At 53.8% G+C, this 21556-nt stretch overlaps 10 protein-coding genes across 10 annotated transcripts; 5 read left to right on the top strand and 5 right to left on the bottom strand.

Annotated features, from left to right (window-relative positions):
• Window positions 1–856: 856 nt before the first annotated feature.
• On the top strand, window positions 857–2060 carry MRS44_005133 (uncharacterized protein; the record flags this gene model as incomplete). Its single annotated transcript, XM_046275476.2, has 3 exons — window positions 857–885; window positions 977–1126; window positions 1178–2060. 3 exons carry the CDS (start codon window positions 857–859, stop codon window positions 2058–2060), a joined length of 1062 nt encoding a protein of 353 aa, XP_046135704.1.
• Window positions 2061–2451: 391 nt separating this feature from the next.
• Window positions 2452–3524, bottom strand: MRS44_005132 (uncharacterized protein; the record flags this gene model as incomplete). Its single annotated transcript, XM_046280874.1, has 2 exons — window positions 2452–2719; window positions 2770–3524. 2 exons carry the CDS (start codon window positions 3522–3524, stop codon window positions 2452–2454), a joined length of 1023 nt encoding a protein of 340 aa, XP_046135705.1.
• Window positions 3525–3795: 271 nt separating this feature from the next.
• On the bottom strand, window positions 3796–4325 carry MRS44_005131 (uncharacterized protein; the record flags this gene model as incomplete). The annotated part of the gene is made up of 4 exons (XM_046280875.1): window positions 3796–3864; window positions 3949–4013; window positions 4152–4183; window positions 4258–4325. 4 exons carry the CDS (start codon window positions 4323–4325, stop codon window positions 3796–3798), a joined length of 234 nt encoding a protein of 77 aa, XP_046135706.1.
• Window positions 4326–4518: 193 nt separating this feature from the next.
• Window positions 4519–6740, top strand: MRS44_005130 (uncharacterized protein; the record flags this gene model as incomplete). Its single annotated transcript, XM_046270661.1, has 5 exons — window positions 4519–4555; window positions 4618–5251; window positions 5303–5878; window positions 5932–6203; window positions 6250–6740. 5 exons carry the CDS (start codon window positions 4519–4521, stop codon window positions 6738–6740), a joined length of 2010 nt encoding a protein of 669 aa, XP_046135707.1.
• A 370-nt stretch (window positions 6741–7110) lies between these two features.
• On the top strand, window positions 7111–8159 carry MRS44_005129 (uncharacterized protein; the record flags this gene model as incomplete). Its single annotated transcript, XM_046283188.2, has 2 exons — window positions 7111–7223; window positions 7283–8159. The coding sequence occupies 2 exons, from the start codon at window positions 7111–7113 to the stop codon at window positions 8157–8159; spliced, it is 990 nt and encodes a 329-aa protein (XP_046135708.2).
• A 762-nt stretch (window positions 8160–8921) lies between these two features.
• Window positions 8922–9457, bottom strand: MRS44_005128 (uncharacterized protein; the record flags this gene model as incomplete). The annotated part of the gene is made up of 2 exons (XM_046268620.2): window positions 8922–9338; window positions 9455–9457. 2 exons carry the CDS (start codon window positions 9455–9457, stop codon window positions 8922–8924), a joined length of 420 nt encoding a protein of 139 aa, XP_046135709.1.
• Window positions 9458–10103: 646 nt separating this feature from the next.
• Window positions 10104–12197, top strand: MRS44_005127 (uncharacterized protein; the record flags this gene model as incomplete). Its single annotated transcript, XM_046268621.2, has 3 exons — window positions 10104–10320; window positions 10368–10622; window positions 10669–12197. The coding sequence occupies 3 exons, from the start codon at window positions 10104–10106 to the stop codon at window positions 12195–12197; spliced, it is 2001 nt and encodes a 666-aa protein (XP_046135710.1).
• Window positions 12198–12519: 322 nt separating this feature from the next.
• MRS44_005126 (60S ribosomal protein eL13) lies at window positions 12520–13481 on the bottom strand (the record flags this gene model as incomplete). Its single annotated transcript, XM_046273591.1, has 5 exons — window positions 12520–12915; window positions 13018–13176; window positions 13262–13308; window positions 13373–13406; window positions 13479–13481. The coding sequence occupies 5 exons, from the start codon at window positions 13479–13481 to the stop codon at window positions 12520–12522; spliced, it is 639 nt and encodes a 212-aa protein (XP_046135711.1).
• A 2440-nt stretch (window positions 13482–15921) lies between these two features.
• MRS44_005125 (uncharacterized protein) lies at window positions 15922–16861 on the top strand (the record flags this gene model as incomplete). Its single annotated transcript, XM_046275477.2, has 2 exons — window positions 15922–16204; window positions 16263–16861. 2 exons carry the CDS (start codon window positions 15922–15924, stop codon window positions 16859–16861), a joined length of 882 nt encoding a protein of 293 aa, XP_046135712.1.
• An 860-nt stretch (window positions 16862–17721) lies between these two features.
• On the bottom strand, window positions 17722–18716 carry MRS44_005124 (uncharacterized protein; the record flags this gene model as incomplete). The annotated part of the gene is made up of 2 exons (XM_046268622.2): window positions 17722–18555; window positions 18621–18716. The coding sequence occupies 2 exons, from the start codon at window positions 18714–18716 to the stop codon at window positions 17722–17724; spliced, it is 930 nt and encodes a 309-aa protein (XP_046135713.1).
• Window positions 18717–21556: the final 2840 nt, after the last annotated feature.

The following is a 21556-nucleotide window of genomic DNA, read 5'->3' as shown; positions in this document are numbered from 1 at the left end:
TTTCCTGTTGCTCGTCAATATCTGCAAGAAAAGGTCTATATCCCCTCACCCAGCAACCCGCACCAAAAGCAATTCCACCATCTACCTACAAGGCCGATCCCAGAGGCCATCGCTTACACTTGCTCGACTAAAAAGGTCGCATATGTTGTCGTAGAAACGCGTCTTTTCAGCCGGCCCGCTCTCTTTCTCGCCCGCATATGCAGGCCGCTCAGGCAGGTCAGGAGTAGACGAACGAGAAAACCAGGGGTTTCCCTGAGAGTCAATAAAGTGATGCCTGGGTAGGATGTAAAGTTGATAGATGCCTTTTGCGAGCCGCGTCATGGGCCGCAGATAGCTGAAAAGGCAGCCATAAAAGTAAGCCCAAGGGTTGGAAAATGACGAAGCGAATGGTTGAGAGTGAAAGAAAACCGTGTTCTCTTGCATACGAACGGCCGCAATCAATAGAAAAGCAGCAAAGTATTTCCCTCTAGTCTCATGACTGATAGACAGACCTATTCAGCTGATCATCCTCGTGCCTTTGTCAGAGTCTCTGTCCGCTCCCGGCGATTAGCGGCGCTGCTCTCAGTGGGTCAGTCCCTCTAATTTAGCGGCCGTCACGCGTTCCAACCCCGCCCCCGCCGGCGGATGCTTCGGTGCATGTCTCTCCAAGATCTTGGTCTAGGCCGGAATAGGAGCATCCTCAGATCTTTTGACCATCAGCATCAGCCCTCGCAACATTTCTTTTCCCTCTTTCCTCCCTCTCTCCACTTCCTCGCTGCGGCCGATAAACACGTCCATCGGTTCCTTGTTGTTTACATCTCTCAATCTATAAAAGAACCGAGGACGTCGAGGCGCTCCTCGACCTTTCGTCGCAATCATGTTTGACCTCTTCCCTATGATCTTGTCGTAAGCTCTTGTCCCACCATCATCGTCATGAGCCGTCATGACCCGCGACGGTGACCAGAACCACCTCCGATCGCTAACTGTTTGTCTCCAGCTCTGTCGCCTCGTTTCTCTTCCCCATCTTCGCCTCTTACAAGGCCCTCAAGACCCATGATCCCGCCGAGCTGACACCATGGCTCATGTACTGGGTCGTGCTCAGCTGTTGTCTCCTCGTTGAATCTTGGGTCTGGTTCATTGTGTCATGGTGAGCTGCGCCAGTTTGACTTCGGCTAGCTCTAGCTAACTTCCCGTCAAGGATCCCCCTCTACGGCTACTTCCGCCTCCTCTTCCTCCTCTACCTCATCCTCCCCCAGACCCAGGGCGCCCGGCGCATATACGAGGACAAGATCCACCCGTGGCTTGAGGAGAACGAGACTCAGATTGACGACTTTATCGCGAGCGCCCACGAACGCCTGACCGCCGCCGGCATCGCCTACCTCAAGCTCGCCATCGAGCAGTTCAAGACAAAGGTCCTCGGCCTCCCGCCCTCAGAGCAGGCCTCGCCTCCTCCAGAGCCCGCTCAGAGCTACACACAGTCGCTGCTCTCGCGGTTTAGCGTCCCCGCAGCGAGATGGACTGGCGACGCCAACAATAGCACCGGCACCGACTTTTACAGTCTGCTTTCCAGTGCTGTCGCGGCCGCTACCAACGCGGGTGCAAGTGCGGCTGGTACGAGGACTGCCGGCGGCAACGTTACCAACACGGGCACCCTGATCCCACCTCACCTCCGAGACTCCAATGAGAGGATGACATTTATCTCTGCTCAGCGCGACCGTCTCAACATTCTCCTTACTGCGCTTGACCGTGAGGCTCAGGATCTACGCAACGAGACCCAGCGGGCGCAAACACGCGCAGCCCACCGCCGTGCACCATCCATGTCCTACGACGGAACAGAAGACGACGAGCCGACCCAGCGACCTCCCAGCGGTCTCAGTGGATGGAGCGGCATGAGCAAGAGCCGCAGCGAGACCGACTTTGAGAGGATCGACGCCGAGAGCGGTACGGAAGATGACGGCACGGTGCGCCGACGAAACATGGGAGCCGGTACTAGAAACACATCTGGCACATGGGTTCCGTGGGGATGGGGTGGTGATGCTTCTCCCGGGGGCGGAGCGAGGTCCTCCGGGATGGAAAGGTAGAGACGCCGTTCTCGGAGACAGGCATTGCAGGAGTTTTGGTCTTGCGGGTAGACAATTGGACCTGAAGGTGTTTCTTGATATGGGATCGGGATCATTGGAGGACATTGATAATCGTATCCAGGAATTAGGTTGAGCAGAATCGATATGCACATCTATAGACAGGGTGTATATCCCCTCTCTTCAGTCATGTCCCCCTGATGCGACAGTTTGCTCCATTCGCCAAACCCACATGTTTCGGTTTCATTCATACCGTGCATCATTGATATATCTTACAGTCGTCCAACGTTTTTTACCCTGAACCAATCCTCGTTCTATACACATGAAAAGTACACGGGGAGTGATACATCTCCCCTACCCAATTAGTCATGGCGTTAAACATGTCATTTTCTTCTTAAACCAGTTTGTAGGGGAACACTGGCTCGGCGAGACCCTTCTTGTACCAAAAGGTCCTCTTCTTCTTGGTGGTGACGTGCTCGACCCAGCGCTCCTCCATGTAGTGCTTTCGGAACCAGCGCAGGAAGACGGGGTCCCAGAGCTCAGAGGCGATGCCGAGGTCCTTGCAGCATCGCATCAGGGCATTGGACTTGCAGCCCTCGATGGCGGCAGGGAGACCCTCAGCGGAGAAGTAGTTGTTGACACCCTGCGCTTGAGAGACGAAGCTGACGGTGCGTTAGTGTCTGTTGCTGTTGGTAAAGCATACGAAACTTACCGGCCGTTGACGATGAGTGCGTACTCGCGCGTCACGATATTAGTTCCCACAACCACCTCTCCACGGTTCACCATACCCCATCCCATAGGTCCAAACGCCTCATTCAACCGCCGCCTGTACTTGACTTCTGGCAGATAGACGATACCATCAGGCTTGACCTCGACGTCGTCCGGGTTGATTGGCCGCGCGAGGACTCTGTTCTGTTCCGCAGTGACGGGCCGGGACCCAATTCCGAACCAGCTCTTCTCCCAGTCAACCTCATGGGGCGCATCCGCGTGCCTGCCATCCCAAATGCGAGGCGAGCCTAGAGGCTCCTGGCGCGGCTTTGACTCGCTCAGTGACTGCTCAGCCACGGGCGCAGGTTGGTACGGGTTGCTCGGGCCGCTCGAGGTGCTTGCGGCCTTGGCGGGGGCGGCCGGCTTGGAAGAAGAAGGCTTTGCTTTGGAGACGGGCTTCGTTTTGGCGTATGTGGGCGCCGGGACTGGCTTGGCGGCAGACTTCGCTGCGGACTTTGCAGCGGGCTTCGAGACATCCTCCTGGTTCACCTGTGTGACGTCCTCGGCGGGCTTCTGAAGCGTAATATCAGGCTTCGCACTCGAATTGTCGTTGCTCTCCGTCGTGGAGGGGACGGCGGTGGCAGAGGGTGCAGCGGTCTTGGTCGCCTCGGTGGAATAGCGCATCAGAGGTGCAATTGGGCGAGCCCGGGCGAAAGGCAGCCTCTGGGCCGCAAAGAGAGCCCGGCGAGGGACGAACATGGTGAATGTGATGGTGGGGGTGGGAGACGTCGTCGAGGATATACACCTAGAAAAGTTGCTTGAGGGCGCTGGTGATAATTTTGGTCCATGACAGTGTTTTCGGATAAATAAAAGTCCGGGGACAGTATGGGCACAGTGCGCAGGGTGTCATGATGGCTTCATTCTTGAGGAGGTAGAGTGAAGATATGGGCTTGAGAAGCTCTAAAGATACACTTTTGATACACTTCCGGTATAATCGGACACTCTTATCGTACAGTCCAGTATTCGACTCTTAAGCATCCTTCATATCGGTGCGCTTGTCGTTGTCGTGAGCTTTCCAGCACCGTTTGAATTCCTCCATCTAGATGCCATCAGTATTGCTTCATGAAACTAGAGAAGAGTCTCTAAAATGATATAGAGGGAGTAGATGTGGCAGATAACTCACCTCTGAAGCGCACGCGCGCCAATCCTTCTTTTCAAAGTAGCAATCCGTCATCTTGGTGTTTTCCTCTACACATCCGAGTCAGCAACCACCAAAATCTCCCTTGACCCCCAACAATAAACCCCAACACCGAGACCGGACAACCGCGCATCCCAAAGAGTACATCTTAGGTCTCTGTGTGGATTTCTTTTCTTTTGCAAACTCACCTGCGCATCCGGTGCTAAAGATCCGCTTGTCCCTGCATCAGCGGCAATTAAAGGTCCTCGGCTTTAGCAGGAGATACTCTCGGGTGAAGACAGAAGGCAAACTCACCACTCATCGGGTTCATCGTCGTCTTCCTCCTCCGCCTTTTGCTGCGCTTGGCTCTCTTCCTTGGTCATTTTTCTTTGATTTAAAGATCACGTGTACTCTTTTTCTTTCTGTTGTCGTCGTTGTTGCAAAGAGAAAGTCGGGTGGTTCGAGGCGGAAAATTGGCCGAGGCGAGATCCAACAAAAAGTCAAGTGACAAAGAAAAGAGACGAGCTCATCGAGAGACTTCAACACACCCCGGAAGCGGAACAACACAGACCAACAATGGCCCCGGCCAAGCTCAACGTGCTTGTCTATACAGGTTCGAACCGTCTTACTCATCTCGCTCGATTTCCCTCGTGCTGATTCAACTTGCAAAAAAAGGCCTCGGCACGACTGTTGAGTCTGTCAAGCATTGCATATGGACTCTTCGCCGTCTGCTCGGACCCAATTATGCCGTTATTCCCATCACTGAGACCATTCTACTCAAGGAACCATGGGCGTCAACATGCGCTATGCTCGTGTTCCCCGGTGGTGGTGACTTGGGCTACTGCCAGGCACTGAACGGCGAGGGAAATCGTCGCATCAGCGACTTTGTCCGGAAGGGCGGCGCATACCTAGGTTTCTGCGCCGGAGGCTACTACGGAAGCCGGAGATGCGAATTTGAAGTCGGAAACAAGCCTCTCGAGGTCATCGGCAGTAGGGAGCTCGGCTTCTTCCCTGGAACTTGTCGCGGAGGCGCCTTCAAGGGTTTCGAGTATCGCAGTGAAAGCGGAGCCAGGGTCGTGCAACTCAGGGTATTCAAGGAAGCCTTTGAGCAGGAAGTCGAATCCGAGATCGTCTCGTACTACAACGGTGGTAGCATTTTTGTTGATGCTGCTTCCATCAAGGAGAGAAAGGTCGAGGTTCTGGCTTCCTACGAAGAGGAGACAGATGTTGATGGCGGAGATGGCAAGGCGGCAGTTGTTCTCTGCACCGTCGGCAGTGGAAAGGCACTACTAACTGGCCCTCACCCTGAGTAAGAGCTGTCCCCATTGTTCATTGTCATGAACTCACTAACACCATCCAGGTTCGCTCCCATCAACTTGCACCCCCATCCCACCATCCCTGGCTATGACGACCTGATCAGCAGGCTAGCCGACGCTGACAAGCCTCGAGTCGAATTTCTCAAGGCATGCCTGACCAAGTTGGGTCTCGAGGTCAGCCAGCATGACTCTGGCATCCCATCTCTTTCACGCCTGCACATCTCCTCCATCGACGATACTGGAGTATCGGAGCTGCTAGCCGACTGGGCCGACATCATCGACAAGGAGGAAGGCGAAGAATGGATCCGGGCAGAGACGGACACGTTCCACATTCAAAACGAGGGTACCATCTGGAGTGTTGAGGGTCTGCAGCAGTCCCTAGCAGAGACCAATGGCTCCAGCATGTCTGAAAATGGCATCATCGACTACACAAAGGTCATTAAGAAGATCTTTCCTCATGAGAAGGGTCACCCGCATCCGAAGCTCACTCCTCAGTTCAACCATGGCTTGTACTTTTCGGGGTTAAAGCGTTACCGACAGATTGAGCCCACAGCTCAGGACTGGGGTAACTTGCTCATGTATGGCGAGGTCCTGACGAGCACAAACACCATCCTCGAGAAGTACGTAGCTGTATACCCTTGCACTATTTATCAGTCAATGCTAATTATGCCAGAAACCCCAAGCTCATGTCAAAGCTCCCAACTGGTTTCACAGTTGCCGCAACTACTCAGGTTGCTGGCCGAGGTCGTGGAAACAATGTCTGGATTGCACCCCCTGGGATGCTCATCTACTCCGTCGTCATCAATCATCCCGCCCACCTCGCCGTCTCTCGCCCTGTGGTGTTTATCCAGTACATTGCCGCCGTGGCCATGGTTGAAGCTGTCCAGTCGTACGACCGCGGCTATGAGAACATCCCTATCAAGCTCAAGTGGCCCAACGACCTTTGTAAGTCAAACTAGATCTATTACAATATCGATACTAACAGGAGTAGATGCTCTCGATCCCACAAAGTCAGCAGACAAGCCTCACTACGTCAAGGTCGGCGGCATCCTGTCGCAGTGCCTTTACTTTGACGGCGCCTACCAAATCATCCTTGGCATCGGTCTCAACACCACAAACCCTCGTCCGACAATGTCTATATCCGATCTCGTCCCGCCCGGTGCCCCTGAGCTACACCTCGAGACCCTCCTTGCCCGTGTACTAACCCGCCTCGAGGCCATCTACGCCCAGTTCCTCCGGGAAGGTTTCTCACGCGACCTCGAGGCCCGTTACTACCGTCACTGGCTGCACACAGGTCAAGCCGTCACGCTTGAAGCTGAAGGTGGCGTAAAGGCTCGCGTTTTGGGCATCACACGTGACTGGGGTATGCTGAGAGCTGAGGAAACGGATGCAAGCGGGAGGGCAACGGGCAAAATCTGGACCCTGCAGAGCGACGAGAATAGCTTTGACTACTGGAAGGGTCTGGTCAGGAGGAAGACATAGCACATGCGTTTTAGCCAGACAACAAGAATAAAAAAATAGACACCCATCGTCTGGTCTTTTGGCAAACCATCGAGGCGTTACACCACACTTGCAAACCGTCGATAAATGTCTGCCAACGAGCATGTGCTGACCATGGTTCGCAAATCATTCATGGCAAACGTGCTGCTACTCCTAATAGTTGACTTGTTTTGCAATGAATCAGTCGGGCTTGACGTGTTTATATATTGAGCCTTTGTCCCTGGGGATCTCTCGACTCTTAGAATCTCGTCAAACCATACTTCCCATACTTTATTTAAGACAACACTTCTTCTTTACTACTTACTTGTCTAAGGATACTTGCTTTACCATGCTTTCATATCGGCATTTTAATATGTGGTTTCTTTACTTTCTCCTTTGGCAAGTACTGTCAGTTGCCTGCTTGTCTAGCGATACCTCTACGGCCAGCGAGATTGTTCTGTTTCCGTTTCCTGAAGGTTCCCCCATGTAAGTTTGCTCAAAGACACCCGATAACTCTACATTTACTAATTCATACTTTGCAACAGCGAGGTTCAAAGTTCGACTGGTAGCGTGGAGTCCGACTCCCCTTGGTCTGAGAGTCCCTTTACGAAAGTGTGGAACGATGATCAAGATAGGGATGAGGAGTCTACGACTGGCAACTTCTTTGGCTTTATTTCGACGATCAGTCTCGCTCCGCAGACGTCTTTGGAGGATGCTTGGTCTACGGAGACGGTGACCCATGAGGACGAGACGGCGTTTCCCACGGTGACGTTGGTGGACGAGGATTCGACGACACCGTCCGAGCCCGAGACCGCCAACGAAACCAATGCCGAGACGACTTTCGAGATACCGACGCTGGAACTACCATCGGTATTAAGTTCGTCGACTGGTTCAGGCACCTCGTTCACGACACTTCCGCGGACCACGACAACCGCGGAAGAGTCGCCAACCCCAGAGGCGACGACAGCGGTTCCTGGGACTGCTCCTGGTCTCTCCCCAGGCCAAATAATCGGCATCGTCACAGGCACCATAGCGTCTCTGGTGGCTGTCATAGTGGTCATTCTCCTCTTCATGCTGTACCGCCGTCGCAAACACCGGGCAGCCTCACGCCGGCCAACGATCCGCCTAGTCGGCGGGCCGGACCCCGATCCTACGGCACGGGGCTCGCAGATATACCTGCCCGTGATGCAGCGGCAGGTCGTAGACAGCAGAGATCTGTTGGCCGGAGGTGTTCGGAGAAGTGGGTCCCCGTCTCGGCGCTCCGACCGGACCGTCTCGGAGCTGTCACCCAGCGAAGCGGCGGAGGGCAGGGACACGATCGATGGGATAGTTGATGGGTATACTTCGAGTGTTTATATTCAGCAGAGTGAACGTGGGGAGGCTCGGGGGGTTGCCAGGAGTTATGCAGATTTTAGTCATTGACGCTGTTTGTCTATCCACACTGTTTGATGCCATGGTGAACATTTGTTGTGCAATTTGAAGTTATGCCTTTTACTTCCCTTTATCAAAAACCACAAGAATCTTTATCCATGTTACCTAGTTTATAATTCTATTGTTTTCCTCCTCTCATGGCATGGGGGCGTCACTATTTACTCTGCGAACCCTTCTTCTGCGAGTGTTTGAGTTCAGCTACCCTGCGTTGGGCCGTCCACGAGGTTCTAGAATCACGCATATTCGCTAGGTAGTCGATGTACACTGAACAAGCCGTTTGACTTTCATGACTCTCCGTTGGCTGCAAAACACAAGTCACAAGTACCTTCAGTGAATCAGAGTTGTTGAGTTTTCAGGTACAACAAACGGTCGAGTATCGCAGCTTTACACCCACCCAGGAATACAAACGCCGAACAATCTCCTTCTACCCGCAGTCGATATCGTACAATTGTATTATCACATAACATAGGTCGTCTGTCTTTTTTTTTCTTCGTCTAAGAACCAAGCCCCCAGCGGCCATGATATCCCAAAAAAACGCCGTGCCATGCCGCAGTCGAGTGAAGATGTACATGTATACACGGAGAAAAAACCCTCCCTCTCCCACAATATGAGCTCCGAAACCCCCTCTCGCCGAGAACTCCTCGAGGCCTGAGACGCTTGTGTGGTGGTGTCGTGCTCCTCTGGCCAAATCATACAGTGTCGCCTCTCAACCAGTATCATGACTAGTCAGAGACTTCCCCCTCATGGTTTCGTCTACCGGTCCTTGTAGACCTTGGGCTTCCAGCCCTCCTTAACGTCGGCCTCCTGCTCCAACTTCTCTTTTATGGGGCCAATCTCACGCTCAAAGCGCTCCTTTGCCCGCACAATCTTGCTCTGGAGGTAGAAGCTACCACCCTTCTGGGGGTCGTTTGCGTCAAACAGTCGCTTGTAGCGCTCGAGCACCTCCTCGATGTTGGCCTGGCCGCCGGCGGGGGGCTTGACGTTGAGGATCTTGCAGGCCTCATCGAGGGTCATGCCTGACGAGAGCGAGGCGCCGCCAGTGGTATTGCCCGCCTTGACCTGGGCGCGCTGGTACGCCGATGCGGCAGAGGCCTGCTTGTAGGCGGCCATGAAGGAGCGGCCGAGGATTCGGGAGCCTGTGAGGAAGGCTGTGATGACAAACTTGTGCGCCTGTGGAGAGAGTGTCAGTGAATTCGTGTAGAGACCACCGGGCCAGAGAGCGGCAATTCGGGAAGAGGTAGAGGGGCGAGGTTCAAGTATCGGCTTTCGGCTCAAGGTGCGCATACCATTGTGAGGATTAATCAGAAAGATTAGAACTCGGTCAATGTCGAGAAATCGCTAGAAAGCGACGTAGAGAATTGTACCCTCGTTTGCGACGGGGAAGAGGAGGATCGTGGGGGATGGGGCGGGCTGCTTCTCTTAACTTGGAGACCCGGTCTTCGACTTTTTCCCCGGGAGCAAAAGAGAATTGGCGGGTCATTCCGAGGTCGGAATTTTGCACCCTCCGACCGACCGGCGCCTCCGATTCAGCCGATGTTCAGCCGTGCTGCAGACATGGGAATTGTTCACCGCGATTCACCGAGCTTCACCGAGATCTCCGCTCAGTGGTTGCCAGAGGTGGAGGGGATGTTGGCTGATGAAGATTGTTGGGTTCACGGATACGAGCATCAGAAGACGCAGGTGTCTCTTTTTCTTTCAATTAAATCCAAAACAAATACTTCCAAGGGGGAAATTGTGCTAAAGGACTTTGCATAACTACCTTGCCTCTTCCCTGGCCTTCCTTGAAAGACGGTCTAGGACTTTCATCTCGGCCCCAGCACCAACCTTGAGTAGAGCTGCCTATATTAACGTACATCAATCCTTCGACCTCACATCTAGAACATACACATCTGACATTTAGTTTTAGTTTCTCCTGCGCCTTGTCCATCTACCACCATGGCTATGAGCCCCGAGGAAGTCATCGCACTGCTCCAGCGGGAGGGTAGCGGACTGTCACCGGATGCCTACGACGAGACTAAGGAGCCCGAGGATGCTCGCCCCAAGAGGATTCAGCTGTTATCTAGTGTACTAGAAACATGTCAGCAGGCATCCAAGCAGCCAGAGTCGGATCTTGAGGGCATTGCCAAGGCTCTAGGTGATGGAAGCCGAGATGGTAAGATGACGCTTATACGAAGAACATCGTCCACTAACATGACGTAGTGGCCTGGAGAATCCCATATGGCGAGTCTGGGATACTCGAATTCTTCCTCGATGTTATCGCCTCTAGCGAGCAGCAGAAGCATGGTGTCAAGGTCCATGCTCTACGCATCATTGGCAACTCTTGTGCGGACACCGACGAGAACCGTGCCCGAGTTGTCGAAGGAAAGTATATCATCTCCATCATCAACCATCTTCAAGATGAGAACCTCGTTCCGTACTTGATTCCTGTCCTGTACAATGTCCTTGTCGACTACGGTAAGTGACCTCCTCAACGCTCTGGATACAATACTCACATCCCTAGAACCCGCCCAGCTTCTAGCCTCGCAATCACGGCTCAACAGCCACCTTATTTCCCTTCTCAAGTCCCCTAGTATCTCCAAGTTTAGCGCCATCATAACCTACTTCTGCAAGATCCTCGCCCTGCTGATTACCCAAGACGGCGAGCCTGCTATCGCAGACCCTGAGACAGTCGAAGTACTCCTTAAGCTCTCCGCTAGCCCCCCCTTCAACGATGACTTGGAGGACTTTATGGGTCTTGTCTCTACTGCAGCGAGCTATCTCGCCAACGAGACGTTCCAGGAGAACCTCCTCAAGGAACAGCGGATGAACACATTCATGACTGCCTTTGAGTTGGCGCTCACGCAGTTCGACGGGCAGGCCGAGGAGCAGGGTATAGACAAGGAGCTGAGCCAGTTGTGCGTTTCGCTGCTTACAACGCTGGCTGACCTGACAGCCGCCGACGCTTTCCCCCAATACTATCCCCTCGACAGCTCTGTGCCTCAGAAGCTCCTCAGCTGGCTCAAGGGGACAAACCCAAGTCTCCAGTCGGCAGCTTGTCTTGCTCTGGGAAATCTCTCTCGCTCCGATGAGACATCTTTGGCTCTTGTTCAGACTCAGCAGGCTCACCGTCCTCTCATCGATGTCCTCTCTGATGCCTCGGTCAAAGACGCTCAGCACCTCCACTCGGCCCTGTCGTTCCTCAAGAATCTCGCCATCCCAGCCCAGAACAAACCCCTGCTCGGCGGTGCGCTGGAGCCGGCAAGTGTCCCACGGATACTGACCATCGACACTCTTCCTCAGGTTCAGTTCTCTGCCGTGTCGCTGGTCCGCTTGCTTCTTGTCAACTGCGCCCCCAATGTCCGGCGAATTTGTGAGCCTCGATCTGGAGAGTCGTCGGATCAGCACACGAGTCTTCACGATATTCTCTCTGTGTTTGATCGAAGTGATACCGAGCCAACGAAACTTGAAGCTGCCCGCAGCGTCGCTGCTGTTTGCCGCGTGCTCCATACGACACCTGTTCTAGAGGCACTCCCCGCATGGAAGGCAGAAGAGGGTAACTCTACCGAGGCCGACGAAACTCAGGCAAGGGGTCTGTTTTACGCCAAGCATGACTTGTCCAAGGCACTTGCTTTCCTCATCACTCAGGAGAAATGGCCCATCCTCAGATCTGAGGCATGGTTCGTCTTTGCCCTCATCTCCCGAACCAAGGAGGGCGCCAAGGTTGTTAGCAGCGTCCTCGCTGTTCCCGGAGCAACTGATGCTCTCAGATATGCAGTCACAGGCAAAACGGCCACAAACGAACAGAAAGCTCTTGAAGAGGCCGAGTCCGACGCTCCTGTGGTTGTCCCTGAAGGACTCGGTCTTCAGCCTCAACAGGTCGATCCTAAGCAAAAGGCTAATATGACCAAGGTGGATAGGGAGAATTGCCTAGTGCTGTGTACCGAAGTTATCAAGAATGGGGAAGACATCGAGTCAATGCAGCAGAGCTTGTTGCAGGACTTGATTAGACAGGGCACACAGCTACTCACGCAACCCAAGACAGAAGAGTAGAACATCATGTCAGCAAGACCATAGTCGGGGATAGTGTTAGACAAAATACGATAGAGTCACCAAGGAGCATAGAGCAGGGCAATGTTGGAACCGATAAGGATAACTTTTGACAAAGCAGACACCTGTGCACACGCGATGCATCCATTGACCAACTGATTACAGAACAAAGCCGGTGATCATGCAGTAAATTTCTTGAGCTGGACCTAGAGAATCCTCCCTCCAAACCCGGCCAAGCCTTTCATCAGAGCCTCGAACCGACGTTGCCCCTCCCTTAGAGACGCAAAGAGCAAAACCCTCAAACACCAGTTCCCTTTTTGCAAGTTTATTTCTTGGCCGTCTCGGCCTCGGCCGCATCCCGCGCACGCTTCTGTCGGGCACCCTCGTATCGGGCGTTGCTTCGGGCGACACGGAGAGTTCGGTAGGCACCCTCCTTGAGAGCGGCGGGGATCTCGCTCTTGCTGACCTCCTTGAAGGCGATGTCGGTGGGGGCAATAGGGAGGACAGCGGAGATGGCAGAAGCCTTCTCGATCTTGGAGACGTCGGTCTTGGTGTCGCCCTTCTTGGGGGCGTTGGACCGGCGGGGGAGGAGGATCAGTCGCTCCTGGTAGGCCTTGAGGCGGGCGACGTTGGCGGCCAGGGACTCCTCAGAGAGGTTCTGTCGGCGGGAGTCGACGGAGATGCCGATGGTGGGAGCGAAGGCCTTGGGGATACCAGCCTCCTATGAGGGTGTTAGATTGTGCGCCAAAAAATTCGTATACTCTCCTCGTCGGCGAATTTTTTGTGGAATTTCGCATCGACTGAGAAAGTGGCAGAATCATACCTTGAGCTCAGCCAGGGTGAAACCGCGGCCGGCACGGACACGGCGGTTGTACTTGATGGTAGGGCATCGCACAACGGGTCGGAGCTTGTCGACGGGTCGGGGAGCAAGGGCAGCGGCCTTGGCCTGGCGGGCAGTGCGTCTCCGCGACTTCTTGCCGGGCTATACCACACAAGTCAATATTTCAAGCTCATGATGGAATTTTTTCGAGACAGCATCGTCTTCTCTCGTCGGGGTATCGCCATACCTGGTCGAAGTGGGTTCGAACCCGGCGCTGCCAATCCTTGCGGAAGTCTGTATGAGGGGTCAGTCGCTGGAGTCCTTGATCTCGTCGGTTTTCATCGTTGGTGGTGCTCACGGTTGTTGACAAGCTTCTGGTTGTGCTTGATCGCCTGTGGGAAATCAAGTCAGCGAATGTCTTAGACGGCGATGATGAGCATCGCATTGGGTGCGCCAGTCCATACCATTGTGTCTGCTTGCGATCAAACGTGCTCCGATTGTCGATGGTCGGTCGGGTCGTGAGGCGTGGGAAATTCGGAGAGTTGAGGCTTGTCAAATTCCAAGAAGGGTTTTCATGCCCTACACGTGCTACGCAGTGGTGGGGTTAGGCGAGAGGTGGAAATGGATCGTGTGGGTCACGTGTTGTGCGCTGGGGCACGACCATCAAATTCATGATTTTGCTCATGAGCGGAATATTATTGCAGCGGACTCCGGCAAACCTCGCTTGCACCGACGCTCGGTGGTACTCAGGGAGGGTCAGATCGATTGGAAGCCATCATGAATGACAAAGGACTCCGGTGACGAGCGTTCGATCGAGAACGAGAAGTATTTTACAACCCTGGATTCATCAAGTGAAGACCGAACGACATTCTTGACCTTGGCGATACAGCAGCCAATTGGAAAGTGCATCCTCAAGGGATCTCTCGACCACATGTCCTTCAATGACTAACACGCCTCCCTTGTCAAAGAAACCACGGGCAAATCAGACGTCAACCTTGAGCGCGATTGGGGGAGGAAGTGCTCATTTGCCTACCTACCTAACTTTCACGGCTGCCGAGACCGTGGGCTGCTGCCGTCACTGACGGAGCCATCACTGTTACCACTCATGATAATGAATGCGCATTCAGGATTCCCTCTCAAATTTCGCAGCGGGAGGGAGGCAGTATTGTATACCGTTCCCCAAAATTCGCCAACAAATTGATAGACGCTGGGCTTTCAAGGCTTTCTGCGTGAGAACAAACCTACAAGGGCGGGTGGCTTTGTAATAGCTCCTGGACAGAACGAACGTAGCCCTGACACCAGGTAGCCATTGACGAAGACGTAACCAACAGGATTGCTTTCCAGTACAGCCAAAACGTTGTTTTTGTCAAGAACGCTGCACCTGTGCCCTAGGTACGTAGTGTGTTTGGCCTTTGGCATGTGATGGCATCCCAACTCTGTCCGTTACTCGAGTTGCAAAAGTGTGCATATGGAAGGGGACTCCTTTTGGTCTTGCTTGGCTGGAAGATGGAGCACCAGGGTTCGTTGGAGGCGTAATTGATGACACAAGGTCGCGTGCCATCATCCCAGCAATGCATGGGCTATGTCAATAAGCCAGGCACCAGTGTAATCCCAAGGACATCTGTAAGTCCATGGTGAAGTTTGAGGTTGTTGATGCAGGCAGTTCAAGGATGGTTAACCGCGGGGGTCGTCCACATCGGATGGGCTTCACCCTCTCATTGACAGTCAGGAGAGCGCAAATCCAGATTGTGACTGCAATCGAACTGAATCACTTGATCGATGACGCATATGCAGTTTATGCAGCATAACTCTTGCCTCCATGGTTTGCATTCACAGACTGAAGCTTCCTCGACACTCCGAACCCACTCTGGAAATTACCTGGCCCATGCGCCTACTCCCCAGCCCCAGGCAGCAGCCCTTCTGCCTAAACCCTCAGGCCCCAACTCGCAGCTCCCTCGCCTATAAAATCCTCGTCTCCCTCCCGCCATTTGCTTGTTTTTCTCTTTCTTCTTCATACTTACCTTATTCCGATTAACCCCGCTCAAGAATGGGGGAATCAGTGTGGAGGGCCTGCATTGCACAGCGCGGAGTCGCTCCACGCTCCATTGTCCTTCGGGGCCATGGGGGGTGTAATTTTTGATTTATCACATCTTTTCATTGTGTGCGTCGCTTTACGTGACGGCATGAAGAAGAGTGCTGTCAGTGATTTGTGACGGATGAACTGGAGATAATAGCGTTGGACTGAGCGGTGGTCAAGCCATGGAGGTTAGTTTAAGAAGTGCTGTTCATCCGTAGATATCTTGATAACGGGAGTCATCTCTAGGAGTGATGCTGTCCCAGAAGTGACGATTGCCAATCGATCTTCCGCAGTGTGCCATTGGCTTGTAGTCCCTAGGTAGACACTACCAATCTCCATTGAACACCAGCTTGCCAACACCATCAGCTCTCCTGCGTGATGCCCTTCTTGCATGTCATTTGCTTGGTCTGCCCGAACAGCTCTGCTCGTTGTGCCTGTCTGTGTGTCTGCCGAAGTCCAACCCCTGCTTAACATTCCCATCCATCCTTAATTCTACTGCAAATGAACCCATCCCGCATCAACACAAACATCAACACCAACACACCCTCGTAGCAATACATCTCCGATAACCATGTATCTCAAAATCTCCCCAATTCCTCCAAGTCAAGCTTCAATCGCCGACCATCCTCACCTCCTCTCACCCGAAGCTACTCCGCACCAATCACAGACCCGCAATTCATGTCCCACGCACCTCGCCCGAAAAATCTCATGACACCACTTCCATCCATCCCGAACCCGCCTCAGGAACCCCACGACGACGACGAACGTCAATTCAAATCGCCAACCCCCCGACACTCCTCCTCCCACTCAATTGCCGTTGTCCAGCAACAATGGCCTCCAGGATGGGCCCCAGGAGCGTCAAGGACGCAACCCGCTTCACGTCCACCATCCCCCACGCAACCTCGAAGACGGCCACTGGCGGGTCCGCCGTTGCGCCCAAGGTGCCGCGCATCCCAGGCGAGACGCCCGAGCAGCGCGTGAGGAGGTTGCGGCAGGCGCACCTCGCTGCGCAAAAGGCGCAGATCAGCAAGACGGACAAGTTCATCGACGCCTCGCGGAGGTTCCTCGATGTTGCGCACCGGTGGACCGTCGGAGGCATCGTGATATTCACAGGTACGTCCTCTGCCTGAACCGAGGTGGAAGACTGTCGCTGACAGAAGGATTGTACTAGCCGTCGCCGGTGTCGTCTCCATCTACTCCGTATGGGACATGCTCCGATATAACCGCGCCCGCCGAGCCGAATGGGTTGAGGCCCAGAAGCAACTCGAAGCCGACGAGCTAGCCAGCGCCCGTCTAGCCTACCTCAAGGGTGAGGCCACAGAGGAGCAGATCCTCCTCGTCGAGGAGGCCAACAGCGAGGCCGAGGCCAAGGGCGAGAAACTACCACCCTTGCTGGCCGCCCCCTCGCACCGCACACACTTTGAGGAGAACATCAAGCCCGCCCTCGAGGGCAGCAAGAAGGAGGCGGAGACCGCAAAGACGGGGGGCAAGGGTGTCCTGGGTCTCTTTTCCAGCAAGCTCAGCCGTGAGGAGGAGGGTGAGCAGGTGGGTTCGTCACAGGAGCGCCTGGGCTATGAGAGCCTGAGCGAGGAGGACGATGCCACAGGCGTGCGAGACAGCGATCTGGTGCGCTCGATCGAAGCCAAGGCACAGCAAGCCTGGGAGAAGGAGAAGGAGAACCAAAGGAGGGGTGGCAGCCTGGACCAGCTAGGCCTCGAGACGGCGGGAGGCCCATCCTCTCAGAAGAAGTCCTGGTGGAAGTTTTGGTGAGCTGCAGCAAGAGAATCGGAAAGACCAAAAGACCAGGTAAGGGACCAGAGGGATGGTGTACGTCACACGGTCACAAAAAAGAAGAGTGTATCATATCGTGTAGATTGGCAGTGCATTAGACGGCGTCGGGGGACCATCTTGTATGTACCATCACGGGGAAACAAGCCCTACTTTACCATATCTATTCAAATACCAAGCGAATGAAAGAGTAAAGACATGGTTCCGTTGGGTGATTCTTGATCATCATGGTGTGAGCTCGTCAACAGCTCTAATATTATGTTTTGTATTGACGCTATGCGGTACTGGTATTTTCATCTATACCTCACGATCAACCAGATCGTATTAGTGAATCCTGTCCCCCTGTTTCCGTGTTGGCGACTAAACATGTCGACTGAGCAAACGCTGCCTGCAAATAACCGCTTGTTCCGGACCTTAACTCCAAAGCCGCATACAAAGAAAAGCTGAAAGACCGTATGTCCGTATGTCCGTATCCATAGCCCATCTGTACCAAAGTCCATAAAAATATTGACCTTCCGAAACCACCAAACGCCTTTACACACTCTGCTGGCCAGGGTCGTGTCTCCTCAAAATAGGACACCCTTGGTTGCATGCATCATATCCCTAATAAAACGATTTCCCTTGCCCAATATTTTGTGCAGCTCTTCCTTGTAGGCGGTAATACAAGGAGTGTTGGGCTTGTGCGCTTCTTTTTCCACAGCCGTGTCTATCATCGACTGGGTTTCTGAGTTAACCACAGACTGACCAAGGCGTCGCCGTGCTGCTCGCTGGTCCAAGGGCGCCACATGATCGTTCCACAGTGACGGATTCTCCTTGGGGTCCACGATAATCCTCTGATCCCCCTAGCCAATGATAATGTGGTTGAAGTGACCAGGAACCTTGAGACGGCACTTTTCGCAGTCTGATCGGTATCCTATGCTGAAGCTCTTCTTCATGCCGGGCTGCCACGTCCAATTGTTAATTGTGTGTCGGTTGCGGATGTGATTCCTCCGAGGTGAGGGAGTTGTGGGATCGCCCTCGGCATCACCCGACTGAGCTGAAGGAGCCTCGACATCCATCATCGCGTTAGGGTGCTCCATCTCGTGGCAAGGTGACGACTCGATAGGCAGGTTGGGGTGCTCCATATCCGGCGTGGGGTTGCCTTGGGCGCTGATGTCAAACTCCATGACGGTGGGTGTGATGGGTTGGCCGCCCATGGAGTCGTCGCACTCGGAAATAGGGGAGGGAAGACGTCGGTTGTTTTGGACGGCTTGCCAACCCGAGGCCATAGTACGAGGGACGCACTGATCATCAGAGAAATCTGTCGGTTGATGGCCGAGATTCACAACACCGTTCAGGGTGGTCACAGTCGGGCCAGGTCCTGCCCACTCGCACTGCTGGCCTCTAACCTGCGCAGCAAAGCTGGGTTGAATTGGAGTTGGCATACGGCCGTTGGTGTTGTCAGACTCGGAGCCAACAGGGCCGAATTGACCTTGCTGCTGGAGAGAAGCTTGCATCAGAGCCATATCGGCGTATGATTGAGGCTGCGCCATGCCCGTTGACGAAGACCACTGCGAGAAGTTGTGCTGCGAATACTGCTCGTCCGAGTCGGAGCTCTGGGGTGTGATGGCTGATGAGGAGAGCCATTGCTGCGAGGCTCGGGGAGAGGTGCGGAGAGGGAGACACTGGACTCGTTTCTGCACAATTGTCAGTACTCAAGCTCCAAGAGCAAGTCGGACAGGATCAAATGAAGCAAACTCACGTTTCGGTGCTCGCCGAAACTTGTCGAGCCATTGGCGAGCTCCTCCTCCTCACGGGCCCGTTTCCGCTGGTCGATTCCAGATTCAACGGCAAACATGCTGGGCGAGTCTTGACGGTGTTTGCTGTAGAAAGAGCCTGTCCAACCGAAAAAGACTGGAGAAAAAACCGAGCAGGCGGATCAAGTGATGTCGACACTGCTGTCGGACCCTGCGTGTTAATGCAGGTGGAGCAGGCGAGGGAGGGAAAGGTCCCTTGGGAAGCCGTATCGCGGGGGTATCCGACGCAAGGCGATGTAGTAGCGTGATGTGATGCTCAAGTCGAGTACGAGACGGCTTTGGCGTGAGATTATGTATGCAGAAATCGTCTTTCAAAGAGTGGGAAAAAGTGAAGGGGTTGGGCTGAGCTGAAGAGAGTTGAGAGTTGGCGTAAGAGAGTCGTTAGAGTTGAGTTCACGAGGAAGGTGGCGGCCCGTGGTCGGCGAAGGAACCTGGAAGGCACGGGTGGTGGACCACAGGCTGTGAGGGGGAAGGAACCTGGAACGCAGGCAGCCGGCGGGCGGAGGCGTATGGGCGGAGGCTGGGCTGGGGCGGAGTGCCGGCTCTGACCTTTTTTTTCTCCTTTGCAGGCGGACGGGAAAGGTGAGGGCGATAGAGATGAGAAGGAGATTAATAAGAGAATGAGTGAGACAAGAGAAAGGAGCGAGTGAAGAGGGTTCTCTGAAATGTCTTGCAAGTGCAGAGGGTTGGTTGTTGGTATCTTCAGCCACTTTTGTAGATCGGCTGGCGAGTGTAAACAATAGGTAGCGTAAAAAAGGACGATGGAATAAGAACCGACGAATTAGGTATTAAAAAAACAAGCTGGTGACAACCGTGAATACTGTGAATAGCCTAGTAAAGGCTCGCAAGAAACTAAATGGACGATGAATTACAATGGTTCACTGTTGAATGGAATATGAGAAAAAGGGGGCCGTTTGCTTGAGTGTGGTGTGCGTGTGTGTGTGGATGGAAGAATCAAGACGGCATGGTAAAGAGTTTGTATGGAGCCCAGCCAGCCATGGCGCGTCTCGTCTCGCACCAGACGATCCGATTCTGTTTGTTTGTTCATGCTAGGGCCCTCGAGGCAAGGCAAGGCAAGTCGTGGGGTCGCCGAGAACCCGAGCGTTTGCCCTTCCAAGGGCATGGATCTTTGGTGCTGTAGGTAATCATGCTCTGCCTCCCCGTTAGGTCATGGGTTATCCAGGGTCTGTCATGCCCATCATCCATCACGAGAATCGGCGGGCTCAGTGGACAGCCCCGGGGCACACGGACCATGAGATCCGGACCGTGGCCAAGAGTGCGCTAGACTGCTCGCTCAGACACGACGCGGTTCACCATGTCTGAAAGGAGTTGAGAGTTGTCAATCCTCTTGACTGATCTTGTACGTTGGGTTTCAGTTCTGTTTTGCTTGGTTGGCTGCAGTTTCAGTATAGCTCGAGTTCGTCTGAGACGTCACAAACGACACGGCATTAGTGTCAGTGTCTTAGACAAGGGAAGGGCCCTTTTGGATTCCCTCAGTTGTTCCACAGTTAGATATAGGGTAGTGTCGTCCGTACAAGAGTTGGTGATGAGACTCGTTCTGAAGTAGTAAAGAAAACACGATCGCCACCATCCGGGCTTGTGGTTCAAGACTAATGGCTTTGGGTGGTCTCTAGGAGCTTTCGTTAGGCGAGTTGCAGGGTCCGTGACGCTCAACAACCCCCTTTTGTTGGTGACACCACATTCCTGATGCCACGAAGGGATCCTCAAGATCTGAGCGCAAAGGGATTTTACGAGCAGCCACGATACCGCGTCGCCATGGCATAATATCCTTCTGCATACCGACGTCACAGCGACGTTTACTCCTTTGCCATCTCGGAGATGTGACCCCTATCAGCGCAAAATGAGGGAAGAGAGTACAGCGATTTGCCCAAGTCTTGGGCTTGTTCACGTTTATTTCTGAGAGGCGTCAATTGGTGTGATGCTCGGAAAAGTGGGGTGCAGCACTAAGCTTCCAGTCCCAACTAGTGCCTCGGGGAGGGACCCTGAACCTCCAAACAGAGACATGGACCCGTTCATGAGCAGCCTCCGCAAGCCCGAGCCGCTATCCTCTCAACTAGAAGGCAAAGGGATAGAAGCACACACTCGCATGAGAAGAGGAGGTCGGATCTTGGGTCACTAATATCTCTGCCAGTGTGCCTCGTTGGTTGGCCATGACTTGACGATTTGCTCTCCTCTCTTTTCCCCGTCCCATATGATTGATCTACATACCTTGTCCCCCAGCCGGTATCGCCGTGAAGCCTGAATGGGCAAACCTAGATGTCCCATGCAACACTCCAACATGCGGCCACTCATCCACAACTGAACTGCGGAGGGTTGCACCCTGAGGTGAGAGGTCAACTAGACGGCGGTCAAAAAAAGATCACCCGTTCCTTGCATTCATCCCGACTACGAAGCTCCGATTCGGGGAGAGGCTGGAATGCCGTTACAGAGAAGAAGGACGAGAGAAGCTTAACCGAAGTACTAAAGCCAGCCTCCATTCTCGTCAACTCTACCATATTTTTTTTTCTTTCTCTTCACTTCCTTCACCTTCACATGAATCTCCACGGCCTTGAGCTCTTGTCACGGACACACACCGGAGCCAATTGAGCTTGGACCATTGGCAATTGCAAATTTCTAGAACCCTGACGTCGTGACCAAGGTAGCTTGCATGTAACTCCCTGGGCCTGGACCCGTGCAGAGTAACCAAGGCCATCCAGAAAAGGCCCCTGTAGTGACCCCTCGGTGGGGACCCCTCCGAAGGTGCTCCGGTCGCTTGGCCCGTATGAGTGTGCCTTTCGCTTTCAGGCTTTTTGAGTCACAACCTGAAATTGAATGTTGCTTGGGCAGCTTCTTCTCTCTTCGAATCTTGACCTGTGATCCT

This window comes from Fusarium solani (assembly GCF_023522795.1).
Source record: "Fusarium solani strain SB1 chromosome Unknown bctg00000002, whole genome shotgun sequence".
Lineage (NCBI taxonomy): Eukaryota > Fungi > Ascomycota > Sordariomycetes > Hypocreales > Nectriaceae > Fusarium > Fusarium solani.
This window is presented reverse-complemented; position numbering and strand designations above follow the sequence as displayed.